The sequence below is a fragment of the Arvicola amphibius genome, chromosome 7, assembly GCF_903992535.2.
Source record: "Arvicola amphibius chromosome 7, mArvAmp1.2, whole genome shotgun sequence".
NCBI classification, from domain to species: domain Eukaryota; kingdom Metazoa; phylum Chordata; class Mammalia; order Rodentia; family Cricetidae; genus Arvicola; species Arvicola amphibius.
The window spans coordinates 1,949,111-1,977,000 of record NC_052053.1 but is presented as its reverse complement, the minus strand read 5'-3'; the positions used below and the strand labels follow the sequence as shown (position 1 = coordinate 1,977,000).

At 45.1% G+C, this 27,890-nt stretch overlaps 1 protein-coding gene across 3 annotated transcripts; it reads right to left on the bottom strand.

Moving 5' to 3' along the window:
• Positions 1 to 404: 404 nt before the first annotated feature.
• On the bottom strand, positions 405 to 25,895 carry Zdhhc5 (zinc finger DHHC-type palmitoyltransferase 5). 3 transcript variants are annotated; one of them, XM_038336816.1, is made up of 12 exons: positions 25,760 to 25,895; positions 20,814 to 21,924; positions 13,122 to 13,243; positions 9,133 to 9,290; positions 7,292 to 7,464; positions 7,042 to 7,144; positions 5,904 to 5,995; positions 5,400 to 5,532; positions 4,965 to 5,088; positions 3,708 to 3,820; positions 2,088 to 2,947; positions 405 to 1,707 (listed from the first exon to the last, which is right to left on the bottom strand). In XM_038336816.1, exons 2-12 carry the CDS (start codon positions 20,915 to 20,917, stop codon positions 1,542 to 1,544), a joined length of 2,148 nt encoding a protein of 715 aa, XP_038192744.1. In that variant the 5' UTR covers positions 20,918 to 21,924; positions 25,760 to 25,895; the 3' UTR covers positions 405 to 1,541. The 3 variants fall into 3 exon arrangements, with proteins under 3 accessions (XP_038192744.1, XP_038192746.1, XP_038192745.1); XM_038336818.1 differs by lacking the exon at positions 25,760 to 25,895 and adding an exon at positions 25,288 to 25,679; XM_038336817.1 differs by lacking the exon at positions 25,760 to 25,895 and adding an exon at positions 24,996 to 25,237.
• Between the last annotated feature and the right edge of the window lie 1,995 nt (positions 25,896 to 27,890).

Below are 27,890 nucleotides of genomic sequence, written 5' to 3'. Positions count from 1 at the left end.
CCCTGTCGGGGGGTGGGGGGGAAGGGAGCGGGGAAGGAAAAATAATAATTATTTATTTACTTTTATGAGCATTGGTGTTTCGTGTGCATGTATGTCTGTGTGAGGGTGTCAGACAGTTGTGAGCTGTCAACCTGGGTCCTCTGGAAGAGAAGTCAATGCTTTTAATGGCTGAGCCATCTCTCCAACCTGTTTTACTTTCTAAGAGTAAATTAACAAATGACACAAAAGTTCTAAGATTTCAAAAGAGAGGAAGTTTTTGTTACAAAAAGTTAGGTTTCTCTCATCCAGCAGGACATTTAATTTGTTAGCCAGAATAAAAGCAGACCAGAGATTGGGGCTTCTCTTTTGACTTCCCACAAGATCATTCACCTTGCCTTTGCCAGATAAAACACAAGTCGGGGGGAGCTGGTTAGATCAGGATTTATTTTATTCCTTGTTGGTTTAAAATGGCTAATCAGAATAAAAAAATTATAGGGTCTCTGTATAGAGGCTGGGCTCTTCCCTGTTAGACCCCAGCTACCCCCTCTACCCAGCACCATATTGAGGTGGGCTAAGGGGTAAACCCCAGGGAACAATCGGAGGGGCCTGGGCCTGCCACTCCTTCTCTCTATCCCATTTTTGGCATATGATGAAAAATATTGCTTTTTGGATTCTTCTCTTCTGGCCTTGGGTTTGAAGATCATTTTAACTAAGTTATAGGGAAGCATTGAATGGGCTCACTAAGCCAACCACAATCCCTGTCTCCCAAGAATGGGGGGGAAGACTGCCTGATGTTTTTGTAAACTAGGCCAAGCTCTTTTCCTGATCTCCCACCACCGTCATGGAACTGCGACCCCTTTCCTGGGGAAACTAGATGTCAATGAGCCTAGGAAACTCTGCAAGTTCCTTTTCTGACCCAAGAACCCCAGACTTAACTGAGGTTTCTTTCCCAATCACTTAACACCAGCAGAGGGTGCTATTTCCTTAGTTGATAACTGGGACAAAAGAGGGAACCATGGGGAAAAGGAAGGCTGTAATGTCTCTTTTCCTGCTGGTCTAAGGAAAGGGAAGAATAAAATCCCCCTCCTTATATATATATATATATATATATCTATATATCCCTCCCTTGTTTTCCCATCCCAGGATAGATATATAATTTCTTTGATATTTATAATATATATATATATGTACACACACACCTGGTAACGGAGAAGAGGAAAAAAATAGAATCCGTAACAATAATAAAAAAAATTATTTCTGGTTTAAAAATGATCTGGTTCCCTCCAGGGCGAGCAATTGCACAAATGTCCACTGAGTCTGGTCCAGGGATCAAAGGGAAGGAAGGTCTTAAAAGATCAAAAGGGGGAGGGGGTGCCACCCCTGTCTCAGGGCCCCAATTCTCCTCAACCCCATGGCATTTTGTAAAACAAGCCTCATCCTCTTGGAATCGGTGGTTTAAAAATGTCCATGCAAAGTAGGGGAGCCCCTTGAGGGAAGGAAGGTGGCCACCTGAGGCCCTTTGGTGTAGGTGCAGAGGTGTGGGGGAGGGGAGGCGCCAAGATTCACACAGAAATCTCATAAGTGGTACCACCCACCCCTGACACTTTCTTGACGCCTCCCCTTGTGGGACTACTGAGAGCTGGCTGGCCCGGGCCAGGGGAAGCCGAGCCTATATTCTTGGGCTGGCCATTGGATTTGCTGTAGGCGGTCTTGAGCTGTGCTTCATCTCTGGAAGAAGAAGAAACAGAAATCAGGAAAAGATGCACAATGCGTATACAATACAATCACACACAAAAAAGGTCTGATATGGAGGGGGCATCTTTTCCATCTATCTTCTTACCTAAACAATCCAGTCCCTTTGACTTTACTGATACGCTTAAAATGAGACATTCTCTTTTTTTCCCAATTTATTCCTAACCCCAGTTCTCATATTCTGGCAAATAACTCTCAGGAAGATAGTATTAAGGGAATATTATCGATCTTCAGTCTTTAATGAGTTGTTGTCCATCTATCAAATTATGAAAGAGTTCTCAGGGTCCCCAGGGTCTACCTATACTAGAATCATGTACAACCAGACTGACATCACATGGAGGAAAAGACATACTTACTTGGGTGTCAGTAATGGCTGCAATGCCACTTCCTCTGTCTCAGAGACACCAGATGGGGCTTTTTGGCTGCTATAAGACATTGATCGGCCTGGATAGGGGGCAGTTGGGCCTGGTTCAGGGGACCCTACTCCCCGGCCTCTTAGCCCATCTGGTTTGCCAAAACGGGGGACAGCTGGGCGTCCCAGTGGAGTCTTGCTCAGGGGTGACCTCTTTGAATCATCTGAAGAGGAACTAGTACGGGGGGCATGGCCTGAGCCTGGTGTTGACTGAATGCCTGAGTCTCCCAAGCCTGGCTCTTCCTCACGGCCTGCAAGTGGAGGTGACTGTCGTAGCAGCTTCTCTCGTTCCTGGAGGGAGGCCACGATGTGGCGAGACAGATTGTCATATCGGACTGGCGAGGGCTCTCGGTGTGGTGGGCCGGTTGGCACCAAACGTGGGTGCCTCTCGGCTTCCCGCTGCTGGGCCAGCCGGGCTGATAGGAAGGGAGAGGTGTAGCCTAAAGGTGGGTCTGGCTCAGGCCCTGCTTGTACTGACTCAAAATCAGGGCTGTCTGAAGGAGTGAGCAGACTGTCATAGGAGAGACTTCCATTGCGTGTCTGATTGGCCAGGCTCTTATAGGAGGTGGAAGTGGTACCCTCTGAACGAATAGACTGCAACTGGCCCAGCTCAAAGCCCGTGCCCTGGGCCGACTTGAGGCTGGAGGATCGTGAGCCACTGGACAATGGATCAAAATGAAAGCTTTTTCCAAAAGTGGGAGACCGGAAGCTCTCTGGCTCCAAGCTGGGCTCTGAGCGGTAGCTGGGATGGCGGCTACTATCTGCAATTGAGGTTGGTTCCTTCAAGCTGTCTCCACGACTCAACTGTAGAAAAGGAGTAAAATAATCTTAGCATTACTTTTGACAGCTGCCAGACACCTGAGCCCAAAGAGACACTGAAGAACAATTACATGCCAGCGGCACACTTCAAACTTGGACATATGGTTGGCCTTTAACACAAAGCTGGGAATAAATGCCTCATTTTAAGATGCTGGAAATGAGGCTTATAGAGACTAAGTAACTTAGTTTCTTTTTTTTCTTTTTTTTTTTCTTTTTTTTTTTTTTTTGTTTTTCGAGACAGGGTTTCTCTGCAGCTTTTTTTAGAGCCTGTCCTGGAACTAGCTCTTGTAGACCAGGCTGGTCTCGAACTCACAGAAATCCGCCTGCCTCTGCCTCCCGAGTGCTGGGATTAAAGGCGTGCGCCACCACCGCCCGGCAGTAACTTGGTTTCTAAAATCAGATTTGACACTAGTGTTTTGTGGTTTTTTTTTTTTTTTTAATTTTATATTTTTTAAATACAAGTGCTCTGTCTGCACCTAAGCCTGCAGGCCAGAAGAGGGCACCAGATCTTAGTACAGATGGTTGTGGGCCACCATGTGGTTGCTGGGAATTGAACCTGTGGAAGAGCAGCCAGTGCAATTAGTGTTTTTATCTAGTATTTGTCATTGCTCCTTTTTTGATGAAGAACACATCAAGGAAATTCAATTCCATTAATGCCAATAATCAGTAGGATGCCCTTGATTTTTATTTCCCCCACGCTTTCCTCAAGAAAGGTTATGGCCCCACTTCTTAGAGTACACAGTACCTTGGCGCTGGAGGAGTGAGGCATGGCAGCTGACGTGCTGCTGCTGCTGTAGCCCGGTCGGTACTTGTACATGGTAGGTGTAGGGGGGCTGTCCTTGCCCAGCAGACTGCTATCTACACGGGAAACCCAGAGCACAACTGTTATGGAGTTTCTCAAAGTACAGGAAAAGGGCACAGCAGAATCAAGTATACCCAATAAAAGCAAAGTCAAGAAAATAAGACTTTGCTGAAACTAAGTCTCAAGACTCAGCTGGACCTGGTCTTTGGATACAGGACTACAAGTGGTGAGCAGACATACACATGCAGGCTAAACACCCACACACACATAATAAAAATAATAGTAAGTGGGCTGGAGAGATGGCTCAGAGGTTAAGAGCATTGCCTGCTCTTCCAAAGGTCCTGAGTTCAATTCCCAGAAACCACATGGTGGCTCACAGCCATCTGTAATGGGGTCTGGTACCCTCTTCTGGCCTGCAGGCACGCACACAGACAGAATATTGTATGCATAATAGATAAATAAATATTTAAAAAATAATGATAATAATAGTAAGGGTAGGTGTGGCAGTGCACATCTTTAATCCCAGCACTCTCAAGACAGAGGAAGGCAAACTTCTGTGGGTTCAGCAACAGTCTGGTCTACAAAGTTCTTCTTTCTTTTTTTCTTTCTTTCCTTCTGTTTAGTTTTTCTTTTTTGGTTGTTGTTTGTTTGGTTTTTAGAGACAGGGTTTCTCTGTGTAGCCCTGGCTGCTCTGGAACTCATTCTGTAGACCAGGCTGAGCTTGAACTCAGAGATCCACCTGGTTCTGCCTCCTGAGAGCTGGCATTAAAGGTGTGCGCCACCACCCAGGGGAAGGGAGGATATTTTTTTGAAGACCAAGGTTCTTTATAATTTGTGGCGAGCAAATGCACCAAACGTACTAAGAAACTGTCATTCAGGCAAACTCATAGCAAGCAAAACTCGTTACAAAAGCCTGATGACCTGGATTTGAATCCCCAGAACCCTCAGTGGAAGGAAGGTTATCTTTTGTTCTACCTGACACCCTCCCGCCACACACACCATGCACACAGACCATATAAAATTGTAGAAAGTCCATCCAAATCACTGTCTATTACTAACTGGCAGCACTCCTTTTAGCTACCCAAAGAAAACTCCATTCGCTGGGTGCTCTAAGCCCTAATTCAAGCATTACCTCCCGGCCTTTGCTCATCTTTCTACAGCTTACGTGGTACCTTTTCTATCTTCTAAAGCAGCCCTTACCCTCATTAGTAGCCAGGCCAAGGTGCGTTCGCAGCCCGGTGTATCGGCTCAGGTCCGGCTTAGGAGGAGGTGGAGGCTCCGCGTCAGCAGACTGACTCTCTGTTATCTCTAGACTTCCCTTAGACTTTAAAGGAAGGGAGGGAAATCAGACTGAGAAACCACAGTAGGTAACATTAAGTCGGCATAAGAAAAGTACTGGAGAACCAGTTAAGTGTCAGTTTGGGGATAAAAAGGACAAAGGAGTTGAGCATCTATCATCTAAAGAAGTTATATCTTATGAAGACACACAATGAAATGGACTCAGTGTCTGTCACTGAACTTGAAATTTAATGGAGAAAAAATCTGCATTTAAGTACTTTAACACAAAGATGTATACTCAATTCAAGTTTCTATCTCGTTGCCAAGGTTTACCTAGCTTTATTTCCCTGTTCTCACCTTAGTCCTCCTCAGCTCTCCCTGGATGCCATTATCCATGATCTTCACAGTGATCTGCCCATCTGAGACGTCTGGTCGAAGGAAAGGAGGTCTGATTACAATTGTCTTCTCTTTCTTTGGTCTCCCCAGATACCTGTGTAGCAAGAGTAAGAAGGCTTTCATTTACTATTTCATTCAAAATTTCTACTTGTATACAAAGTATGAAGGAAGCTTTCTTAATAAGCAGCAGTCTAGTGTAAAGTTAGTGATTGGATTCGGTGCACATCTTCGGCAAGAGTAGGCCTTTATAAGCAAATGTCGAGCACTGCAGTTAAATTTTATGCATCCTCAACTCTCAAAGGCAATGAGCCACACCTAAACACTATCAGCGGATTCAAAAGTTCACCAAAAGATCAGCGTGTCTCATCCTTGTACACTCACCATTCTAAAAGCAAAGCCTTCCTAAAAGACAGTTTCCATCAGACTTTCCTTACTCAGAACAAGCCAAGGAAGACAAAGGGGTACCTGGGTGCTGGAGAGCTGCAGAGGACACGGCTAACGTTGTTACAGCAGCCATTGGTGAAGGGATTCACACCTCCCCGGAATTTACCTGTAACCTAGGAAACAGAAAGAACCAGGTCAGACTATGCCGAAAGGCAGTGACTGTGCAGCCATTCTTTTTGTTTGCTTTGCACGGTGTTCTCAAGACAGGGTTTCTTTCTGTATCTGTGCAGCCTGTTCTAGAACTTGCTCTTGTAGACCAGGCTGCTTCCCGTGCAGCCATTCTCTCAGGTACAAAGTGACACTTGTAAAGATTATGAACAAGGATTCACCAGGTGGTGGTGGAGCACACCTTTTATCCCAGCCCTCGGGAGAGAGAGGCAAGTGGATCTCTGTGAGTTTGAGGCTAGCCTGGTCTACAAAGTAAATTTTAGGACATCCAGGACTGTTATACAGAGAAACCTTGTCTCAGAAAACAAAAACACAGGGACTCTAGAGTTGGGGGTTCTCAGTTAAAATTCTAAGTCTACCTTATGAAAATCAATCTTCAACATCAGATTCCTGCATTAAGATGGGTTTAAGTAATTTTCTGAATACTGACTAAAATAATCCAGATTCCCTTACATAAATTGGCACAGTGTTTGCATATAGCCTATGTACAAGTTATATACACTAATTTATCTTTCCATCATAGTACTAAAGCAAGCCTGTGCCAACTAGTTTCTATAAAGTCACAGACTAAATTTGTTTGTTTGTTTTGTTTTGTTTTTCGAGACAGGGTTTCTTTGTAGCTTTGGAACCTGTCCTGGAACTAGCTCTTGTAGACCAGGCTGGCCTCGAACTCAAGGAGATCCGCCTGCCTCTGCCTCCCAAGTAATGGGATTAAAGGCGTGCACCACCAGTGCACCGCCACCACCCGGCTACAAGGCCATCTCTTGCATGGTCCAAATAGCTCAAACCTAGTACCTCAGCCTCCTAAATGAGACTCCAAAGGTGCAGCCCCATCAGCAGCTTTGATTCTACTACTGAGGACCTAGGCCCACTTCACCACTCTACATCATCACCTAAGTATTCACTGAGGTTCTGGTTGTTTAAGTTTATGCTCTCCAGCAGCTAAGGGCTTGAGACGTGCCTGTCAGTCTCCTGCCAGTTATCCTAGTACCTGTTCATTCGTTGTACGTCCCCTAGCCACCAGCACCACATGAAATCCTGTAAGGCCAGCTACAGGGATGAAAAACAAGCCAGCCACACACATCACTGCCATTCTGATTCCAAGTAGTCAAGGAAAACAGGGCAATGTTACCTTATTTTCCCCAGTTCTATTACAACCACTTTCCCTTTAAATTTCTTGACTCAAGGACTCAACTTGCCCTCCCAGCCCCATCCCACAAGCCAAAGGGCTCCAAGGATACGTGACAGCAGTGCGGACCCCTGAGAGTTCCTCTATGTGATAGAGGACATAAAGGAGGCCAAAGCCAAACACACCCATAATGTGGGCTGTCAGGGAAAGGAGGAAAAGGAAGAAATATCTGTAGTTCCTGCGACCAATACAGTTGTTCACCCAGGGGCAGTGATGATCAAATTCCTAGGAGCAAAAAAGAGACAGAATAAAAGGTGTCCTTAAAAACATAGCACTAACCTGGGTTAATTCCTGGGACTCACATGACAGAACGAGACAATCAATCCCTGTAAGATGTCCTCTGACCTTCACATGTATTCCAGGCACAAACACACACACACACACACACACACGAAAGCATTAGATTCCTTCTGCTGAAAACAGGAACAAATAACAGAACTTAAGCTTTACTTTTGTATTCATATTCACCACTTAGTCACAAAAATTTAAAGTTTTAAAAGATTAAATTTAAAGTTAGGTGACTGCAGCACATGCCTTTAATTCCAGCACTTAGGAGGCAGTGGCAGGCAGATCTTTTTGAGTTTGAGGACAGCCTTTATCTACAGAGTGAGTTCCAGGACAGCCAAGGCTACACACACACACACAAAAAAAAAAAAAACCCTGTCTTAAAAACCCAGACAAATAAAAAAATAAGCAGTTCTACTTTTTCTGTTAACTGAAAGAGTCCTTCCAGAGGTTGGCCAGAACCCAAATTGATCAACAAATTGTTTGGCACAGTGCCATAAGTGCCATAAGTCTACAACTCCAGTACTTGGGACACAGGAGGATAGCCACAAGTCTGCGGCCAGCCTAGTATAAAAGAGCTAGTTCCAGGCTCCAAAGCTACAGAGAAACCCTGCCTCAAAATAAATAAATGAATGAATGAATGAATGAACGAACGAATAAATAAATAAAATGAATAAATCTTTGTAGGCAAAATAATGTGCTCTAAGGGGTCCAATGATGGCCCAGTTAAAAGCACTTACTGCTCTTGTAGGACCTGGGTGTGGGTCCTAGCACCCACATGTGGCTCACAATCAACCATCAGTAACACTAGTGTTTTGTGAGATAATTGATTACACTGTGTAAAGATACATAATTGTGATTGGTTTAAAAGAAAAAAAACTAAATGGCCAATAGCTACACAGGAGGTACAGGCAGGACTTCTGGGGACAAAGAGAGCTCTGGGAAGAAGAAAGGGAGAGTTGGAGAGTAGCCAACTGGACACAGAGAAGCATGACATGCAGGAGAGGTTAAGAGCCATGTGGCAGCACAAAGATGAATAGAAATGTATTAAGTTATGAGCTAGTTAGAAACAAGCCTAAACTAAGGCCAAGTTTTCATAATAGTAAGTCTCTATGTTGTTTTTCATAAGCTGGGAACCCAAAGAAAAAATCCATTTACTCTAGTTCCTCAGGATCTAACGCCACCTCCTCAGGCACCAGGTACACACATACATAAGAACCAATCTTTTAAAATAATAAAGCTGGAGGGATCTTCCAGAGGACCAAGGCTCAATTCCCCACATGAAGGCTCACAGCTTTCTTTAACTCCATTTCCATGGTTCTGACGTCCTTTTCTGGCCTCCAATATGCACGTAGTACACAGACATGCGTTTAGGCAAAAATACCCATACACATAAATAATAGAAATTCTAATTAAAAGAGAAAAAAGAAGGACTGGAAAGATGGCTCAGAGGTTAAGAGCACTGGCTGCTCTTCCAGAGGTTCTGAGTTAATTCCCAGCAACCACATGGCAGCTCACAACCATCAGTAATGAGAGCTGGTGCCCTCTCTGGCCTGCAGGCATGCATGCAGACAGAACACTGTACATACTTCTACAGTGTGCTCTCACCTCCACACAGTTGTCGCAGACACTGCAGTGGGAACATCTAGGAGGGCGGTAGAAGCGGCAGGTGGCGCACCATTTCATGCGCACCTGGATGCCCTTGATCTCCACGGTTTTGTAAAGAGGAGCTCGGAAATCATCTTCTTTGTCTTCATCCTCTTCAGCTTGAAAAGAGGGAAAATCAACTTAAAAGCAACTGTGCCCAAACTATTAAGTACTAGGAACATAAGGATGTTTAAAACATAACTCCTTAAGACTTATTGTGTGCGTGCATGCCAGACAAGGGTGTTATTAGATCCTCGGTGCTAGAGTCATGGACAGTTGTGGGCTGTGGGTGCTGGAATCAGTCAGGGTCTCTGCCAGAGCAGAGACTTAAAACCACCGAGCAACTTCTCTAGCCTAACTTCTTAAGTACCTAGATACAATGTCATATTTTGTTAAGTCCACAGTTCACATACTGCATGGTTAAGAGCAAAAGGTTTTCTCTAATATCAGGATTAGCAAGAATAAACATTCTCCTTTATTAAAAAATTTTGCCACACATTGTGGCTCATTCCTTTAATCCCAGCACTTGGGAGGCAGAGGCAGGTAGATCAGGTCTACATAGTGAGCTCCAGGACAGCTGAGGCTACCCAGAGAAACCCTGTCTCAAAAAAAAAAAAAAAAAAAAAAAAGAGGGAGAGAGAGAAGTTTTGTGCAGGCATGTGGATCCCTGTGATTTCAAGGCCAGTCTGGTCCACTAAGCAAGTTTCAGGACAGGACAGCCAAGGCTGCTATTACACAGAAAAGCACTGTCTCAGGGGAAAAAAAAAAATGAAGTTTTCAGGCAGCCATGGCTTTAATTCCAAAGCAGGTAGATATCTGTCTTGTGTTGTGTGCCATGCACAAGGTACTGGGCTCAACTCTCAGAATGCAAAGACATCCTACTACTTTGGTAGACACATGCTATATATAAACAAACACACACACACACACACACACAGTTTGTTTGGAGTTTGTTTGACATATGGTCTCAGTACACAGCCCTGGCTAGGCTGAAACTATAGGAATCTGCATGCCTCTGCCTCCCAAGAGCTGGGATTAAAGGTGTGCAATCATGCCAAGCTCATATACAAAATCTTCAAGGATGTAGCTCTGTGACAAGAGTTGTTGCCTAACACATGCAAGTCCCTGGCTTTGATCCTCAGCAATGTAGGAAAAACAAAAAACAAACAAAAAAAAACCACCTTTAAAATAAAGGGAATATGCCAAAATGTAAGAGTTTTCTCTGAGCTGGGCATTGGTGGCAAGAGCCTTTAATCCTAGCACTTGGAAGGCAGAGGCAGACCTCCTCTACAGAGGAAGTTCAAGTACAGCCAGGGCTATACAAAGAAACCCTGTCTCAGAAAGAGAGAGGAGAGGATTATCACATAAGGTCATCAGAGCTTTCTGTATAGCAGGCCACTGAATATCTGACAAACGAACACTAATGACTCACTAAGAACATCCTTCCTTGGTTTTGGAGACTCAAAGTGCCTTCTCCCACAAAAAAATCTAAAAATGATCAGTAACACTGAGGCAAGCTTTCAGAGCACAGCGAGTTCAGGAAAACCGCATCTCACTTGCTAACCCAAGACGGCTTGGAAAGATAATTTACACTTGTGAGGAAAATCAGATGTCGTCAGTAACAATTTTTGTCAGCTTGTGGTCTTTCTACCTCTAGTCCTCCATCCACGAGACTTCCAACGTGACCTGGAAGGCGTACTTCCAGCTTTTCCCGCTCTTCTCTGGCTCTATTTCCTCCTGCTACCCACATGGTAGTCTTTTGTCTTATAAAAAGTTTGCTTTTCTCTTAAAATATGATACCATCTTCAGCCTTCTTTGCTTACTTAAAAGAGGAAATCTAGTATTTGTTGACTCTGCTTCCTCATTTTCCATTCACTGCCTTAAAACAACAGTAATTCAGCTGTACCCTTTTCTTAGACATACATAAACACACTACTGTTAAGATCAATTTTTTGGCTGGTTATTATAGCGGCTTACACCTATAATTCCAGCACTCAGGAGGCCTACCTGGGCTACAGAGTGAGACCCTGTTTAAAAACAGAATTATTTAAAGAATCAATTCTTAGTAACCAAACGGGAGATTCTGAGTCACTATACTACCAGGAAGTCAGTTACCTGACAAATTCTCCTTAGCTTTCACTTTTCTCCTCCTCCTTGTTCAGTCCTTCCTCAATGGCTCCTCTTTCTCCTTGACCCACAATAAAATGGCAGAACTGACCAGGTCTTACTTCATGTCTTTCCTAACCTCACGCTACCTCTCTACATAATCTTACTCCTACCGCTTCACATGCCACAGCTGCACACTCCCAAAGCACAGTATTAACTCCTGCCCACTGGATAACTGGATAACTGTACAGGGAGTATCTCAGACTCACTATCCAAGTCTGAGAGTAGAGCTCGGTGATAGAGTGCTTGTCTAGAGCCTGGGATTTGTCCAGGACCTGGGCTCAGTCCCTAGCATGGAAAAAAAAAAAAGCAAATATACAGCCTCTTTAACATTCAGTTTATAAAACTCAGCATTAAGTTTATCTCCCAAGGTCTGACCCTTGAAACTGCCACAACAGAAGTATCCTCTGCTGTCTAAGTACTGCGGGGCCTAGCCACGCTTAGCTTCTGAACTCAAACGGGATCAAGTATGCCCAGGGCAATGGAGCGGCAGGTTTTTTCTCACTCTTTGCTCTGCCCCATTAAGCTGTCATAAATGATTCTGTTGAATCTACTTTTTGGCCAAAGCCAAGAGCTGTCTGTACACTCTCAAAAGAATTATTTTGTTGTAAATTAAAGACCCCCTTGGGATCAGATGCAGCACATTTTCCAAGGGCCTCATGTAGCAAATGAAGTCCTTCACAATTTGGCTCTGGGTTTCTTTTCTGGTCTGACCATATACTGTATCCTCCAACCTGGTGGTGTCACCATTCCATGGGCACAAGCTTCTGTGTGCGCTTCCTCTGTCTGAAACTGCCCTCCTCTCCCTCAGGCTTCTCACCCATCCTTAGCAGTACTTCACTAGCTTCTCTAGGCAATAAATGCACTGCCGTCAGTGTTCTCAAGAGAACCTTACGCATACTTCCACTACTTCCACTGTACTTTGTACCACACTGTCAGAAATGTCTAGTTCAGAGTAAATATCACTGTACTTAACACCACTCAACCTACAAGCTCTGAGTAAATTTCTGAATAACAAAAATCAAAGAAGCAGACCAAAGTCCCACCCTTAATCAAGATGCTATTTACAGGGGCTGGAGAGATGGCTCAGTGGTTAAGAGCACTGACTGTTCTTCCAGAGGCCCTGAGTTCAATTCCCAGCAACCACATGGTGGCTCACAACCATCTAGAATGAGATCTGGTGCCCTCTTCTGAGGTGTGGGTACGCAGGCAGAACACTGTACATAATAAATAAAAAGACTTATTTAAAAAACAAAAAAAGATGCTATTTATAATTGATTCCTGCAGGGGTGGGGGAAAGAAAAGGAGCAGAAGAGGAAAGAGGGGAACTGGAACTGGCATGTGAAAAATAACTAAGTAAATAAATTAATTAATTAATAAAAACCAATTGGTGCCTGCTGAGAAAGAAGAAATCAGTTTCTCCAATGGAGTGGCACTGGGCATCAAGTCCAGAAGCAGTAGTAGACCAACACAACACAGATTCTGTTTTGCCCGAGTTTTGTTTGTTTCTGAGAGAAAGAACATCAAATTGGGTAGGGAGGGAGATGAGGAGTTATCTTGGAATTGGGGGGGGGGGAGAAGAATAATGATCAAACTAAAAAACCTTAAATAAAATTTAAATAAAAAAGGTCTGACCCAAAGTAAACCAAATAACTAAATATTGTATGATACATATTCCTCTTAACAGTATCCCAGTATCCTAAGACCTTCCAACCCAAGATCTACCCAAATAACTATTTTTAATGATAACAGGGAGTTTACATGAGGACATAGAAAGATCTTACCTCTGGGAAAAATTCCTGGGTCCATAAAGGTGGCCATGCTGAAGTTGGCCAGCACAAAGAGGAACATAATTGCATTGTAGATGGGCACTGCAGGTGACACATTCAGGCTCAGTCCTGGACACCTGCAGACAATAAAGAAAATGAAGGGCTGCCTCTAACACTCTGATACCAGCAGAAATATGAACTGGACAGACTTTACAATGCACCCTTATCTCCTTACAAACCAGACACAAGAACTAGGAATTGACTGTATAATAAATATCAGCTATACTCCTGTCTCTTGAGCAACCTATGGTTTCTGGATTTATGTCCCACTGACCTGATCAACAGCTTCAAGAATGTGGATTCCTCCTGCCTCTCTAGCTCCCCGTCCATCTTCAGTTAACTTTGGAACAATCTCAACTACGTTAGGTTTCACCACTGTCGGCTATCTAGAGGCTAATTATAATGGTTGAGAATTGAAAATATAATAATTCCAGCACTCAGGAGGCTGAGGCAGGTGGGTCTCTAAGTTTGAGGCCAGCCTGGTTGACAAAGTGAATTCCAGGATAGTCAGGCTTGTTACACAGAGAAACCCTGTCTTGAAAAACCAAAATAATAATAATAATAATAATAATAATAATAAATAATAATAATAATACAACATATGAAAATGTCTATCAGAACACAAAAATTAAGTCAGGCACATTAGTGCACACCTGAACACATACAACTGCCAGTTCAAGGTCAGTGTGGGCTCTACAGACAAAAACTGTGTTCACTTTGGCAGCACATATGCTAAAATTAAAATAATATTAGATTATTATGGCCTCTATGCAGGAACGACATACAAATTTGTGAAGCATTCCATAAAAAAACAAAGGACGAAGAACTAGACTTCTGACATCTAAAATGGAGCAAAGAACAAGAGAGAAAAAAATTAGAGAATTTCAGATCAAAGAAATCCTAACTCTTGCAGGGGGAAAAACTAGCCATACATATCTATTATTCATGGCATTCAAATCAAGAGACATGCTTTAGATACCAAGGAAAAAGAGGAGTGCTCATGGTAGTCTGAGCTCATGTTTTCAGAACCCAACTCTTAACAGAAGGGCTGCCCTTCTCTGCTGGTGCCCCAGAGCTCAGACTTCAGCTCTGAACCTTACTTTATCTGCCTTATTTCCATTTCAGCTCAGAGACAACTTCCTACACACCACAAGACAGTGGCTAAATACCCTAATCTGCTTTGTGGCCAAGAATTTAATCTCCAGAATCAGGACAGCATCTGTCCTTGTCCCTTTTACCTGGGCAGTCAGAAGATAGGAAGAGTTTGATGAAGAAAAAGACAGGCCTAGGATATTAGACAACATTCAAGTCTGGAATACTAACTCACAAGAGTCAAGAAAGGTGGTCAGTTCCCATTCAAACTAAAAACACAACTGTAAGCAGTGACCCAAGACTATTCAGAAGCAGTGAGCTTTGTAGTAAGACATAAATAAACCAATGGAACACAAATTTTTTTCTCTACTATCTAGTTTTTCAAATTCAGCCATCCATTTAAAAATTTAAAGTAAATACTACTTATGTGCCAGGCTTTGCAGATAGTAAACATCAATAAAATCATTACATCTCTTTATTGGGCTACACAGAATTGGAAACCAAATAATAGAGACAGATATCAAAGTGAAAACATCCCTTCAGCCAAAATCCCACACTATTAACACACACAGTCTTCTATAAAGTTTCTTCCTCTCAACCCTTGGTTCAGAAAAGATTTCTCATATCTTGGCATGAGTTGGAGCAGAGTTTTAAGAAGGAAGAGTCCCTGTAGGACCCTACTGCAAAGCCTATTTCCTAGGTTTCTTTGGAGGAAAGGAGAGAAACTGAAAACCAGTCACCCAGATCAGGGCCCTACTGCGAAGCCAAGCCTATTTCCTAGGTTTCTTAGGAGGGAAGGAGAGAAACTGAAAACCAGTCACCCAGGTCAGGGCCCCTCCCTGGTACTTAGCTGTCCCTTCAGTTTCCGCCTGAGGAGGAAGAGAAAGGTGACTCACTTCACTCCTCCAGCCTGGAAGATAATTAGAGGAGAACAAGCTAACTGTAGAGCACCGAGGTCCTTAGAACCAGTCACCACAGCCCTCATCTGAGTCCAGTGAGTCTGTCTCTTCTCTCCAGCCCGCCAGTCTGTTTTTGTTTTTTTCAGAGAGGGCCTCTTTGTGCGGCCTATTCTAGCTTAAAGCTTATTATGCACCTTGACACTAACTTTACAACTCTTAGCATCCCTGCCTGGCTCGGCCTCCTGAGTGACCGGCTGTGCCTGAGTGACAGGCTGCGCCACCATACCCACCTCAAAGCTCGGTCTGCTAGATCCCTCCTTTTCTTCAGTTTCATTTCCAACTTAAACAAATCACCTAATTCCTTGTGTATCCTGCCAAACTTCACCTCCCAATCTCTAACAGCACGTCGTCTCAGTGAATGTATAATCGTGAAACTCAGTGTATGGACTGCCAAATAAAGACCGTTCCCACACTGGCAGCATGTCTGAGAGATTCGAATCATTCCCCTTCATGAACAGTATCTTCCACACTCACAGACCTACTGCTTCTAGCCCCAGGACTGTAGCTGGAGACAATCCACCTCAACCGTCTGTGAACAAAGACTGTTCCAGCCACAGCCTATACTCTCCTTGTCTTGAGAAAAAGCTTTTCCACTGCCTGAGCACTACGCCAGATTCCAAGATGACCACCACAACTGTCTGTTTGAATCGGCTGCCTTTGATGGAGAGAGGTGCAGCCAGAGCTAAGGAGAAAAGTCAGGACTTGTCCTCAACTCTGTAAGTAATAATCACAGAGCGCAGGAGCTTAGGGAGTGGCTGCAGCCCAGAAGGCTGACTCACTCTGATGGGATTCCCAGACATAAACCACCCCAGGTAGAACAGGTTCTTCTGCCCACCCATTCATTATGCCTATTTTCAATGCCAAGTAAAAAGGGAAGTGGGGGCTTCAACGAACATGCTCCTGAAACCCTGTTTCCCTAGCCTTTCTAGCCCTTTCTACTACACAAAAGAAAAAGCTAAGTTCCTAGAAAGAAAAAGCCAGTCAGGTTGTAGATTTTAATCCTGTCTCAGCTCACAAGAAACTCTTAAGCTTGCTGCTTCAGTTGCATAATACACACATGAAAACAAAGGGGAATGTCTGAAAAGATACTAAAATCTGCTCTTTTTGTCTCTGTTTGGGACAGGTTGTTCTCTTTCCCACCCAAAGGCTGAGATAGACACATGGCATGCTCTGCTACGAGTCTTTAACTAGCATACACAGCACTGAGGAGTCACCAAACAGAAGACACGGGAAAACCATTATCACTGTCATCAGCTGTCACTCCAGCTGAGGCACTAGAGAGTCAAGCACACTTACAGCCAAGGCCCATGCATTCCACCCAAGCCTAGCTCACTTCTTGACCGTCTGTCTAGTGTTTCTTGATGGGAAGGCTGGAATGAACGTCCCATTTCCTGCTGAGAATTTCATCAAGGAATGCTTTCTTCAAGATTCCATGGGATTCCCAGGTATCTCTTTTGGACTTCCAGCAGTTGAGCCATGTGTGCTGCAGGACCTGGGCACTGACTCCTGGATGAGGAAAACCGTGTGGGAAGGAAAGGAGCAACCACTGCTCAATGAGCCTCCGCAGATCACAAGACTGTTCCCACTAAAATCAGGTGCTGACACCGCCACAGGAATGAAAGGGAAGAGAAGAAAAAAAGCCACAGAGGCTGCCTAAATCTGTAGACAGAAAAGTAGGAAGGGACCTGAGGCTGGAACTAAAAGGAAGTGCATGGATAGGATACTGGAAAGTGCCTGGATTTCTAACCTGCTTTTTATTTTACCAAAAACAGAAATCCCCTACCTCTTCTCTCCAACTTAAGAAACAGAAAGTAGAGACCGCACCAAAGGACACTTTAGAGAAGATCAATGTAGTGATACCCACAGTGCTGCCAGGAGCTCTGAGGCACCCAGGAACGGTAAAGACAGACGCACCAGGAGCTGCATTTATTAAATTCGCCTCATTTGAATCACGACATTCCTACTTTTGGTTTTGTGTACTGAAATTCCATGTTAGATGCCATCCAGGAAAGTTTACACAGCTGAAATAAACTGCTCCAGCTCAACTTTACAGACAGAAGGAAAAACTGAGATCCAGATACATTAACAAAGTATCAAACTCAGTCTCCTGACCTCCGAAGTCAGGCATGGTGACACACGCACCTTTAATCCCAATACTCAGGAGGCAAAGGCAGGCAGACATCTATAAATCTTAATATAATATAAATAATATAAATATAAATATAAAAGACTGAGGTCCGCCTAGTCTACACAATGAGTTTTAAACCAACCAGGGCTACATAGTGAGAATTTGTTTTAGGGAAAAAACAAACAAAACAAAAAACAAAAAACAAAAACAAAAAGCAGCTGGCCGGTGGTGGTATATACCTTTAGTCACAACACTCTGAAGGAAGAGGTAGATGGATCTCTGAGTTTGAGGCCAGCCTGGTCTACAGAGTGAGTTCCAGGACAGCCAGGGTTACAGAGAAACCCTGTCTCAATAAACAAACAACAAAAAGTATTAAACTAGGACAGAGGGGACCCAGATGAGTTATCTTAGATGCAAATTCTAGTACCTAACCAGGAAAGGGTGTGTTTACTTAAGCAGATACTCTTATACCCAAACAGCGAAGAGAGAAATGAGTTAAGGCAGGATATTTGACACTCCTGTCTGAAAGCAGAGGATCAGCTCTACATAGAACCTCAACTACTCTTTGCAGACTTCTCTGGGGCAGAAAAGCATCATTATTTCTTTGATGACCAGACCTAACTGGTAATTTCTGTTCATAGCTTTCCCTACTTAACAAAGCAGCATGGAGGGTAAATTGTTCCTAATTAGCTGAAGCCTACATGCCTCCACTAATTATGTCTGCCAGCTGAAAGGAACTCTTCCTCCTGCTCCCAGTCCGCCAGGTCCCAGAGTAATTATCACCTGGGACCTAGACTGATGTAAGAGCCACTTGTAACCTAGTGAAAAGAACAGGCGGGTGACAGAGCAGTTACAGATTTATGACCCCACGGAAGTGCTCAAAAAAAGCCTTCTTTACCTCTCCATTCAAAGCCATGAACTCTTGCACATGGCACATAGTTTTAAAACTATCCGAGGAACTGAATCTCAAAGGGAGAATGCAAAAAGAGGCCCATTCTTAAGAATGGTGCCTCAGACGGGCGGTAGTGGCGCACACCTTTAATCCCAGCACTCGGGAGGCAGAGGCAGGCGGATCTCTGTGAGTTCAAGGTCAGCCTGATCTACAAGAGCTAGTTCCAGAACAGGTTCCAAAATCAGCAAAAACCCCTCTTGAAGAAAAAAAAAAAAAAAAAAGAATGGCTCAAAAGTGAGCTTATAGAGGAGACACCTGAGTCAGATGGAAAAGAGAAGACTTTCAGAGGTAGCAAGAGCTAGGTGGTGGGGATGCAGACAGCCCAGTGATTAAGGCTACTGGTCTTCCCTAATTGTGGATTCCCATCATCTACATGGCACTCATAAACCTATGTAACTCCGGCTCCTAGGTATCCAACTCCCTTTCTGGCCTCTGAGGGCACCAAAAACAAACAAATCCAGTTAGGTAGTAAAAGTACAATCAAGAGAGTGTACAACTCTACAGGGTAGACATGTGAGACTTTGGTGAGAAACAGGAGCCCATGAACTTACTGTACAGATTAATGAAGGGGACTCATCTACAATTTAAGGCTTTCTTAAATTTGTTTTAGAAACAGAAATTCCGAATAGAGTTAATAACATCTTCTACTTTTCCCCCAAGCTAAGGATGGAATTTAGTGTTCAAAACACCCAGCCACCATGCACAAGACCCTGGGGCACCACAAACAACTTTTGCTGCAGCTGACAACATGAAATAAAGAGGGACCCAATTCAACAGGCATCAAGCGATGGAAAAGTAGGTTAAATAGCTTCAACTATCAGTAAGACAATGCCTGTCAGGACAATTCTTTGTGGACAAACTGGTATAACAAGCCAAGCACTTCAATGGTTCCAGATTAACAAATTAAAAATAAGGATTCTGCATGTCTGATCTCAAAACAGTTTGGAAGAGAAAAACCACTTACTCCACTGAATACTTTAGCTACTCCAAGAGCTTGACTCCCAAAGGGAAACAGGCATTCCCATTAGGTAGGCCTAAAGGTGTGAGCCTGATCCAGTCACAGACCTCTCCAGACCCAGCACAACTGCTACTAATGCACAAAGGTAGGCTACAGGTTTGAGTCTGCTTACACCAAAACAGCAAAAATCAGAGCACGCTCTGACACCAAAGAAGCATCCCTCCTTTGGCTACTCAACACATCCATGCAGCCAACAAGTTACATAGGAAAAGAGAGAAAATGAGGATCTTGGTCCCCGACCACTCCAGAGGTGACTCAACAGTAGAAAGCTCAGAGGGCTAGCTAGTACAGGCTCACTACAAATTCACAGCTACCACACTGGGGACAGCAAAAGGGGAAAATCAGTCTCTTCCGGTAAAAGTGTATTGAAACAGTCTTTCGATCCTAACCAGAAAGGTTGAGTGAGACCCTAGGTTCTAAGTGAGGTAGGTATCTTTGAATGCCAACTACCTTTCCCATCAGAACTAATGAGCACAAGAACTCCAATTCCTTTCAGTGGAAACTAATGCAAATAACTCTCCTAGTATTTTCTTCCTAATAGAGCACACTCTTTCCTGTCTCCAGGCCTTAGCTTTTGGAAGTAAAGAGAAAAGCATCGGGGTTACACTATAAACCAAAACTATCTTATTAGCATAACTTAAATCAATTCTCACGTGCTCAGAAGGCTAAGGCAGGAAGATCATGTATTAGGGCCAGCCTGGGCTACACGGCAAGATCATGTCTCAAAATTCTCAAATCTCAAGGCCAATTACGACATAGCATGGTAAAAACGTGTCTACAGGTCAGGCAGTGGTGGCACACACCTTTAATCCCAGGTGGAGTTCAAGGCCAGCCTCAAAAAAAAAATTAAAAGAAAAGTCTACAACCCCAGACAGAATTCAGGAGGCAGAGGAAAGATTAACACAAATTTGAAGTCAACTGTTCTACTTAGAGGGAATTCCAGGCCAGCAAGGGCAACACGGTGATACTGTCTCAAAAAAGACAAAGAGAAAAACCTTTCTGAGGTACTCAGGTTCCACAATCTCTAGCATGTGTCTCAGACATCTGACTATTTGAAAAGACTAAAGTCAGCACAGCCCGGTGATCCCAGCACTTGAAAGGCAGAGACAGGAGGTTCTATTTGAGTTCAAGGCCAGGCTGTTCTACATAGCAAGTTCCAGGATAGCCAGGGCTCTGTACAGAGATTCTGACTCAAAAAAAAAAAACAAAGAAAAAAAGATTTAAGTCTAATCCAATTCTCTTTCTCTCATTTAAATTTCAAGCCTCTCTGAAGGCGTCTTCCGTCTTCCTTCCTAGTTTAAAACACCTCTGATGGAACTAGATAGGAAATCATCAAAACATCTATGAGTCCAAAGGACAGGAAGCAGAGGGAAGTAGGAAACACCATTAGAGTAAAGGACAGTCATCTATGGCCTTCCGAGAACTATGAAACTAAGAGTCTTCACTTTCCATGGAATGGCCCTCCCACCCCCACGTGCCACTGTTGGAGAAAACTCACGTAAAGGCAAAGAAGAGTGTTGTAGCTCCCACTAGGAATATGGCGGCTGCTGAGACCGGTACATACTTGCTGGGTTTGAACCTCTTTCCAGACTCTGCGGGCATGTTGGAGCTCTGATGAAAGATGTGCCCTGCCGCATAGCCCAGGCCCACACAGCGGCAGAACAGACAAGAAAATGGGATGAGGGAAACAGAGAGGAAAGAAACCGGGGAAAACAGAAAATGCAAAATTATCACCCTTCCCCCTCCCAAACAAAAATAAAGGTCAAAAGATCTCAAACGAAGGAAAGCACATGGGAGGGGGAAAGGTGATTTCAAATGATCAATAACCACCTCCCCAGAATAAAGCAGAAAAGGAGACTAAGAAGCACAACTTGTACAACTTAAAACTTGAAAACAAACAGTAGGCCGTATGCAGGCAAACAGCTGCAGGTGGAAAACATGGAGAGCCAAGCAGATCAAGGTGAAGCTCATGGATGGAGGCAGGTCTTCAAAAAGAAGGGGGCAGGAAGCTTTAGCTCTTCTGGGGAGATGCGAGAGCCCCTCCACAACACCACACTTCCACCTAAGAGGCGTGCACTAGGATTCTATTTTAATCCCAGAAGGAACCTGGGGTCCCTTCAGCTTTGAAGAAAGCCGATCTTTCGCTGCAGTCCTTGTCCCTTTCGGCAGGCTCCTCGGCACCACTCACACCTGGCTTCACCAGCACTGTCTGGCAATGGTGACTGTATTTTATTTACTTCTCTCCTGGTGGCCAAAGCTGGACAACAGCTGTTACAGGGTTGAGTTGTAAATCCTTTTCTTTGAAGGGGGAGAAAAACAGACAGCGGTATTGTCCGTTTTCAATCTCTTCTTCTTATTCCCAAGCCCTTTAAGGGCTTCTTTTCCCAGAGAGTTCATGAAAAACTAAAAGGAAATTTAGAATCCTTGAAGCCATGTTCTTTCAATAAGCAGAGTAAGAGGAAATCGATTTCACCTGGTGACAGTTTAAAAGATTACTGTAGAGAAAGTTCCAAAGATGTCCCTGTTTCCAGGTTAGTCAGTGTCTCTGATCTTTGTCTTCAATCTTGGGCTTCCTTGATGCAGAATTTAACTGGGATATGGTGCTTTACCTGGAGAAAACCAAATATTTTTATCAAAGAAATTCTTTCATGGTATTTCCTTTTTTTTTTTTTTTTTTTTGGTTTTTCGAGACAGGGTTTTTCTGTGGCTTTGGAGCCTGTCCTGGAACTAGCTCTTGTAGACCAGGCTGGTCTCGAACTCACAGAGATCCGCCTGCCTCTGCCTCCCGAGTGCTGGGATTAAAGGCGTGCGCCACCACCGCCCGGCCCATGGTATTTCTTAAGAACCCCAAGGCTAAAGCCCCACAAGCAACTATTAAAAAGTGCCTTTTGAAAGAAGGACTTCACTTCTATGTATGTGGACAGGAACTCTAAATGGAAAGAAAGTATATTCAGAGTCCTTCACCTTTTGAAAGAAGGACTTCACTTCTATGTTTCGGATAGGAACTCTAAATGGAAAGAAAGTATATTCAGAGTCCTTCACCTTTTTTTTTTTTTTTTTTTTTTTTTTTTTTAATTTATTTATTTATTTGTTATGTATGCAATATTCTGTCTGTGTGTATTTCTGCAGGACAGAAGAGGGCATCAGACCTCTTTACAGATGGTTGTGAGCCACCATGTGGTTGCTGGGAATTGAACTCAGGACCTTTGGAAGAGCAGGCAATGCTCTTAACCACTGAGCTATCTCTCCAGCCCCCATCCTTCACCTTTTTAAGGGCTACTCTGTTTGGAAGGAGAGCCTAGTTTTATCTGACCTAAGGTCATACAAGGACTCGCTCTTATAAGCCCATCTCTCCTGACTAAAGTGCAGTAACATTGCATACCAAGAATATAAAGTCTAAAAACAAACAAGGACACAGAAGTGAAGGGCACTACTAAAACAGATATTTCTCTTTGGACAAAGAGAATATTTATTCCCACAATGAAGAAAGGAAGCTTAAAAATAGGACAGCAACTATCATTTCCTTTTTGTGTCTCTCTATGCTTATGCCTTTTAGTGACAACACCACATAAGCAGAAGTTCAATTTTTGGCCTTTTGTAATCATCTATGGGTCCTGGGTAAGAAACGATCTTGCACCAAGAGACGAAAAATTCTCTATGAGAAACTCAATGCAACAAAGGGATTGGTCATTTTCTTCCAAATTCAATAGTTTTTAAGTCCTAACACAGGCCTATTAGGAGGCAAACTAAGCTGCTCATAATCCAGTATGATTAGAGTAGCAATTATTTCTGTTGGTCACAGTAACAACACAACACCGGCACCTTAATTCTACAGGATGCTTTCATCTGTGATCTCAAAGCACTTTACCCGCATTATCTGGTGACAGAGTTCCTTATCCTAGTCTGTAAAATTGAAGGCTAGAGAAGGCCTGAAGCCATTCCACTGAATCACCTGGGTAGCCAAGTTCAGAACCCAAGACATAAGGGTTATGCTGACATAAACCCTTTCTACCACACCATATGCCTAATGATAACCTAGGATCGACAGACCAAGATTTTTGCTTAAGTCAGAATTTTAGCCAGGCGGTGGTGGCTCAGGCCTTTAACCCCAGCACTCAGGAGGCAGAGGCAAGTGGATCTCTGTGAGTTCGAGGCCAGCATGGTCTACAAGAGCTAGTTCCAGGACAGGCTTGATAACTACAGAGAAACACTGTCTCGATAAACCAAAATAAAACAAAAAAACTTTAAGTGAAAGAAGCAGCACTATTGCTCAAGTATTATACTACTTGATACCAACAGCAGCTATTAAAAACACCAAATATGTCCTGAGATTTATAACTTCTTCTCTTACCCAGAACACAGAAGGCAAAGGAACCTGCTACAGTTACCACTCAGGAATGGTGGTGAACACCATTAATCTCAGTACTCAGGAGGCAGAGGCAGGTGGATCACTCTGAGTATCCAAACCACTCTGGTATGTATAGCTTCCAGGCCTGCCAGGGCTACATAGTGAGGCTTACTTTTAAAACAAAAAAGAAGGGTGGGTGGGAAAGAGAAGCAGGCAAGCAACATTAGAATGAAAACCCAAAGACTGTAATAAGTTCTCATGGTCCTAAAAACCAGATCCTATTTAGTCCTGATTTTATGATTATTTCTGTTTGCTGAATTTAGGCCTAAGTATCATTATTAACTGGAACAAGCAAAATTCTTGATCTATACAGTACTATTAAAATAAATGTTTTCCTCAAAACTCCAAAGGAAAATTACATTACTCAAATTTTATGAAAGTTAGTTCATCAGTTTGAACCCTGTGCTGCTGCAGATCCCACCACACAATAAAAGCCACCAGACAACACTGCCATGGTACAGTAGTCATAGAAGGCCATGCAGTTTTGAAACCACATACTGAGATATGAATGAGACCGTCATCTGAAATGTTAAGATATTAGAAGGGACAAGATAAAATAATGGGTTAGGTATAAATAAGAACACACCAAGTCCCAGCAAAGGGATGTGGTGCAGAAAGAGAAGGCACGAAACCGGAAGGGTGAGTGTGGTTCATCAGTCACGCTCTGTGGATCCACAGCGGGCTCAGCCAAGTGCACAAGAATGTGTATGACACACGCTGACTGGGTGGGGGGGGGGATCACGGAGTGAAAATACATATGTGTAAAACAAACACGGAGCCGGGTGTGGTAGCCCACACCTTCAATCCCAGCACTCAGGAGGCAGAAGCAGGCAGCCCTCTGTGAGTTCGAGGCCAGCTTGGTCTACAAAGTGAGTTCCAGGACAGCCAAGGCTATGTAGAGAGGTCCTGTCCCAAAACAACAACAAAAATCTTATAAAACAAGCAACTTAGGATATGCAGTTTGAAGGTTTTAGTTAAGGTTCAATACAAGCAGTTCCTGAGGAGCAGTGCCATTGACAGCACACGTATTATCTGTTCTAATAACTAAGCATTATAGCACAGTACAGTAAACTTGAATCTACTGCAATGGAGAGGCCATATAGAAGAAGGCACAGAAGCTATGAGGTCAATACCACAGCCGAAGTTTAAGAGTATTGCCAACACGGGCTGAGGCTGGTACCCAAGCACCTGTCGATAGATTCTTACAAACATTAGGTGAATTTATACGCTGTCACAAGCCAAAAGAGATGTCTGCTATAGAGAGACACGTACTGGGATCGAAGGATGGAGATGCAAACCTCAGATTACCCTGGACAAGATGGCATTAACCAGGAAGCAAACCCAAGAGGCCAAAACTGGCCTGCAATGGATCATGTATGTGATTCTACGACTGCTTCCAATAACTTGAGTCACTTCCTAGCTCCTCATTTCAGTGGTTTCATTTGGCCAAGTGGTTGAGGAACTTTAGAGCTGTCTATGAATAAGACTCCTATAGATAAAATACTGTCAAAAACATTTAAGCTCCCACTTGTAAAAAGTACAAAGTACTTGAGATATGGAGCACCTGGCCGGTGGGGGGTAAGGAGAAGCAGCGGGTGGACGGGAGAAAGAACAGGTAACCCACTGGACGAAGCTCTGACCAAAGTAAGTATCAGCCGAATGTGGGGCCAGGGGCCTGAGCTACGGAGCGGCGAAAGGGGACCGGGACTCGGTCCCCACTCGGCAGCGGAGCTGACAAACCCCTGGGCCAGAAAACCAGGCAGGGCCCGCCGGCCCGGAGAGAATCGCGGGCCGGGGACGGAAGGGGCGGCGGCTCCGCAACCGGGCAGCCCGGCACCAACCGGTTCCGAGCCCTGGTGCCCGTGGCTCTCCGGACTCTGCGGCCGTCCGTTTCGGGGGCCCACGGAGCCCGAGGAGGGCGAGGGCCTTAACCTCCTCCCCTCCGCGGTCCCCCCTTCCCTAGAGGTCACTCTCCCCTCCCACCTCACTAGCCCGGCACTTCCGGTTCCGCAGGGGCCAGCGTCCCCGGGACTCACCCCCGGCGCGGTGCCCGTCACCGGCCGCCGTCGTGGTCGCCGCCGCCGTCGCCGTCGCCGTCGTCGTCGTCGTCGCCGCCGCCGCCTCCCAGCACTGCCGTCTGGCCTCTGAGAGGCAACGCGCGGCCCCCGCACGCTCCACGCCCGCCCCGCCGCCGCGCGCTCCCGACGGCCGCCGCTCGCCTCCGAGCCGGCGCGCGACCGTGGCCCTCAGCTTCGGGGCGCCGGGCCTCGCGGCGTTCCCATTGGCTCCCCGGCGCGGGCGCGGGCGACGTCTCTCGCGGGGCACGTTCTTCTCATTCATGCGGCTCGCGCCGCCGCGCCCGCCCCCGTCCACTCTCCCATTCACCACTCCCCCACCCCCCCCCCGCCCCCGACGCCGCCCGGCGGCGTGCGCGCGACCGCGGGCGACCGCGGCGACCTCGCCTTCTGATTGGCTGACGGGGCACGGCGCCGCCAGCACGTAGGGACGCGGGAGCGCGCCCGGGAGTCCGTCGTGTCTGGCCGATGGCCGGGAGAAGGGACAGGGGGGCCGGGCGAGCGAGCGTTCTCTCTTCTGTTGTCTGCCTTCCTATTCTAGTGTATCCAAGGAGACCTCCTAAGAAAAGAATTCTTCGTACGTCCCGAAAATACTCAAAAGAACAAGCCGGTGCCCTTTCTTAGTTCATCAGCCTCCTCCGAGCTGGCATGGTACAGTCCTGACAAGCGTCTACGCCAGCCAATCAACGGTAGCCTTTCCGGCTTCCTGCCTTGACTCTTCGTTCATTGGTCAATCGTGTGAGGCCTCGATAGGACACCATCACTGCCACCACTACCGTCACCCCCACCCCCCCCCTTTTTTTTTTTTTTTTGAGAAAAACTTTATTTAAAACAATCCGTGGGCGAAAAGTCTTCAGCGTGGCCAGTTCCCACACCCCGGTAGAATGTCTGAGTGTTGGCATGGCGTGGGCTATGGCTCGCACGTGGAGGGAGGAGGCGGCAGGGTTAGTAGAGCAATGTAAGGCTGGGTCCTGCCAGCTTGGCTAGGGTAGATGAAGGAGTGCCGCTGCCAGCCCCGGAGCCATAGCTCCTAGCGATGGAGTGAAGCCCTAGGAGAGGAGAGCGCGCTGTGCGAGCCGTAGACACCTCCACAGCTACACAAGGGATGGGCGCCTTGACCTCACCCAGTTTGAGAAAGCAGGCTGAAAAGGCAAGGCTTTCTAGAACAGCTCTCGTCCCTGGCGAGCTGCTGGCCGACTCTCACGGCACTACATTTTGCCCTAATTAGCCCGAGACAGCTGCGGACCCTGTAGCTTTGCCATAGGGCTCTCCTCTTACAGCTCCAGGCCGTCGTTCTGTTACATAACAGCCCTTGGAAAATGAGTCCCACCCGCCACTTCCCTGAAGCCAAGGGAAGCGTGTCCAGTTTGATTCCGAAGTTCTCCCTGAGTTGACTTTAAATGTTGCAGATTTAACTTCGACACTTTAGCCTTAGGCCGCAAGTTAATGCACAAATCTACCCTTTGTTCTTTAGAGTCTAGTCTGTCTCCTTCTCTGACATGGTATATATTATCATTTGTACTCCGTTTTTACTACTATTCTCAATCCAGCATTTATTACGACTGATTCGTGTTGACTACTTTTCAAATCCTCAGCTATATGAAAGAGGCGGGTGGGGTGAAACACCTTTCAGGTGTTGGCTCTCTTGGCTTCCAGATGCCGCTCAGGTAGTCAGGCTTGCCCGGCAGGCACTGTCACCCACTGGCCCATCTGCCAGCTCGATTTTTCTACTCAGAACCTGGCGAACAATCATGTCTGTTGGCCAGGCCACACCAAATGGAAAAAGCATTCCACCATTCAGCCAGAGGTACTGAATGCCTTAGCATCTCTAGAGACGTTAGACCGCTGGATTGTTTAGCTCAGCTTCAGCAGGACGAGCACTAGCAAAGCGTAATCTCTGTCCCAAGGATTAACAGAGATTCCATTCTCCTTTCCTTAAGATCGCAAAATGTGTACTCCAGAAAGAAGGTTTCATAGGGTGTAACACAAAAACTTCTGTGATTTCGAGGCCAGCTTGGTCTATAGGCAAGTTCCAGGACAGGCAAGGCTACACAGAGAAACCCTGTCTCAAAAAAAAAAAAAAAAAAAAAAA

Coding starts and splice junctions, on each gene's coding strand:
- Zdhhc5 (XM_038336816.1), bottom strand. CDS start 20,917: ATGCCCGCAGAGTCTGGAAAGAGGTTCAAACCCAGCAAGTATGTACCG. Junction 13,244..20,813: donor ACACTCTTCTTTGCCTTTAC/GTGAGTTTTCTC, acceptor TATTGTCTGCAG/GTGTCCAGGACTGAGCCTGA. Junction 2,948..3,707: donor CTCACTCCTCCAGCGCCAAG/GTACTGTGTACT, acceptor CCTTTTCTACAG/TTGAGTCGTGGAGACAGCTT.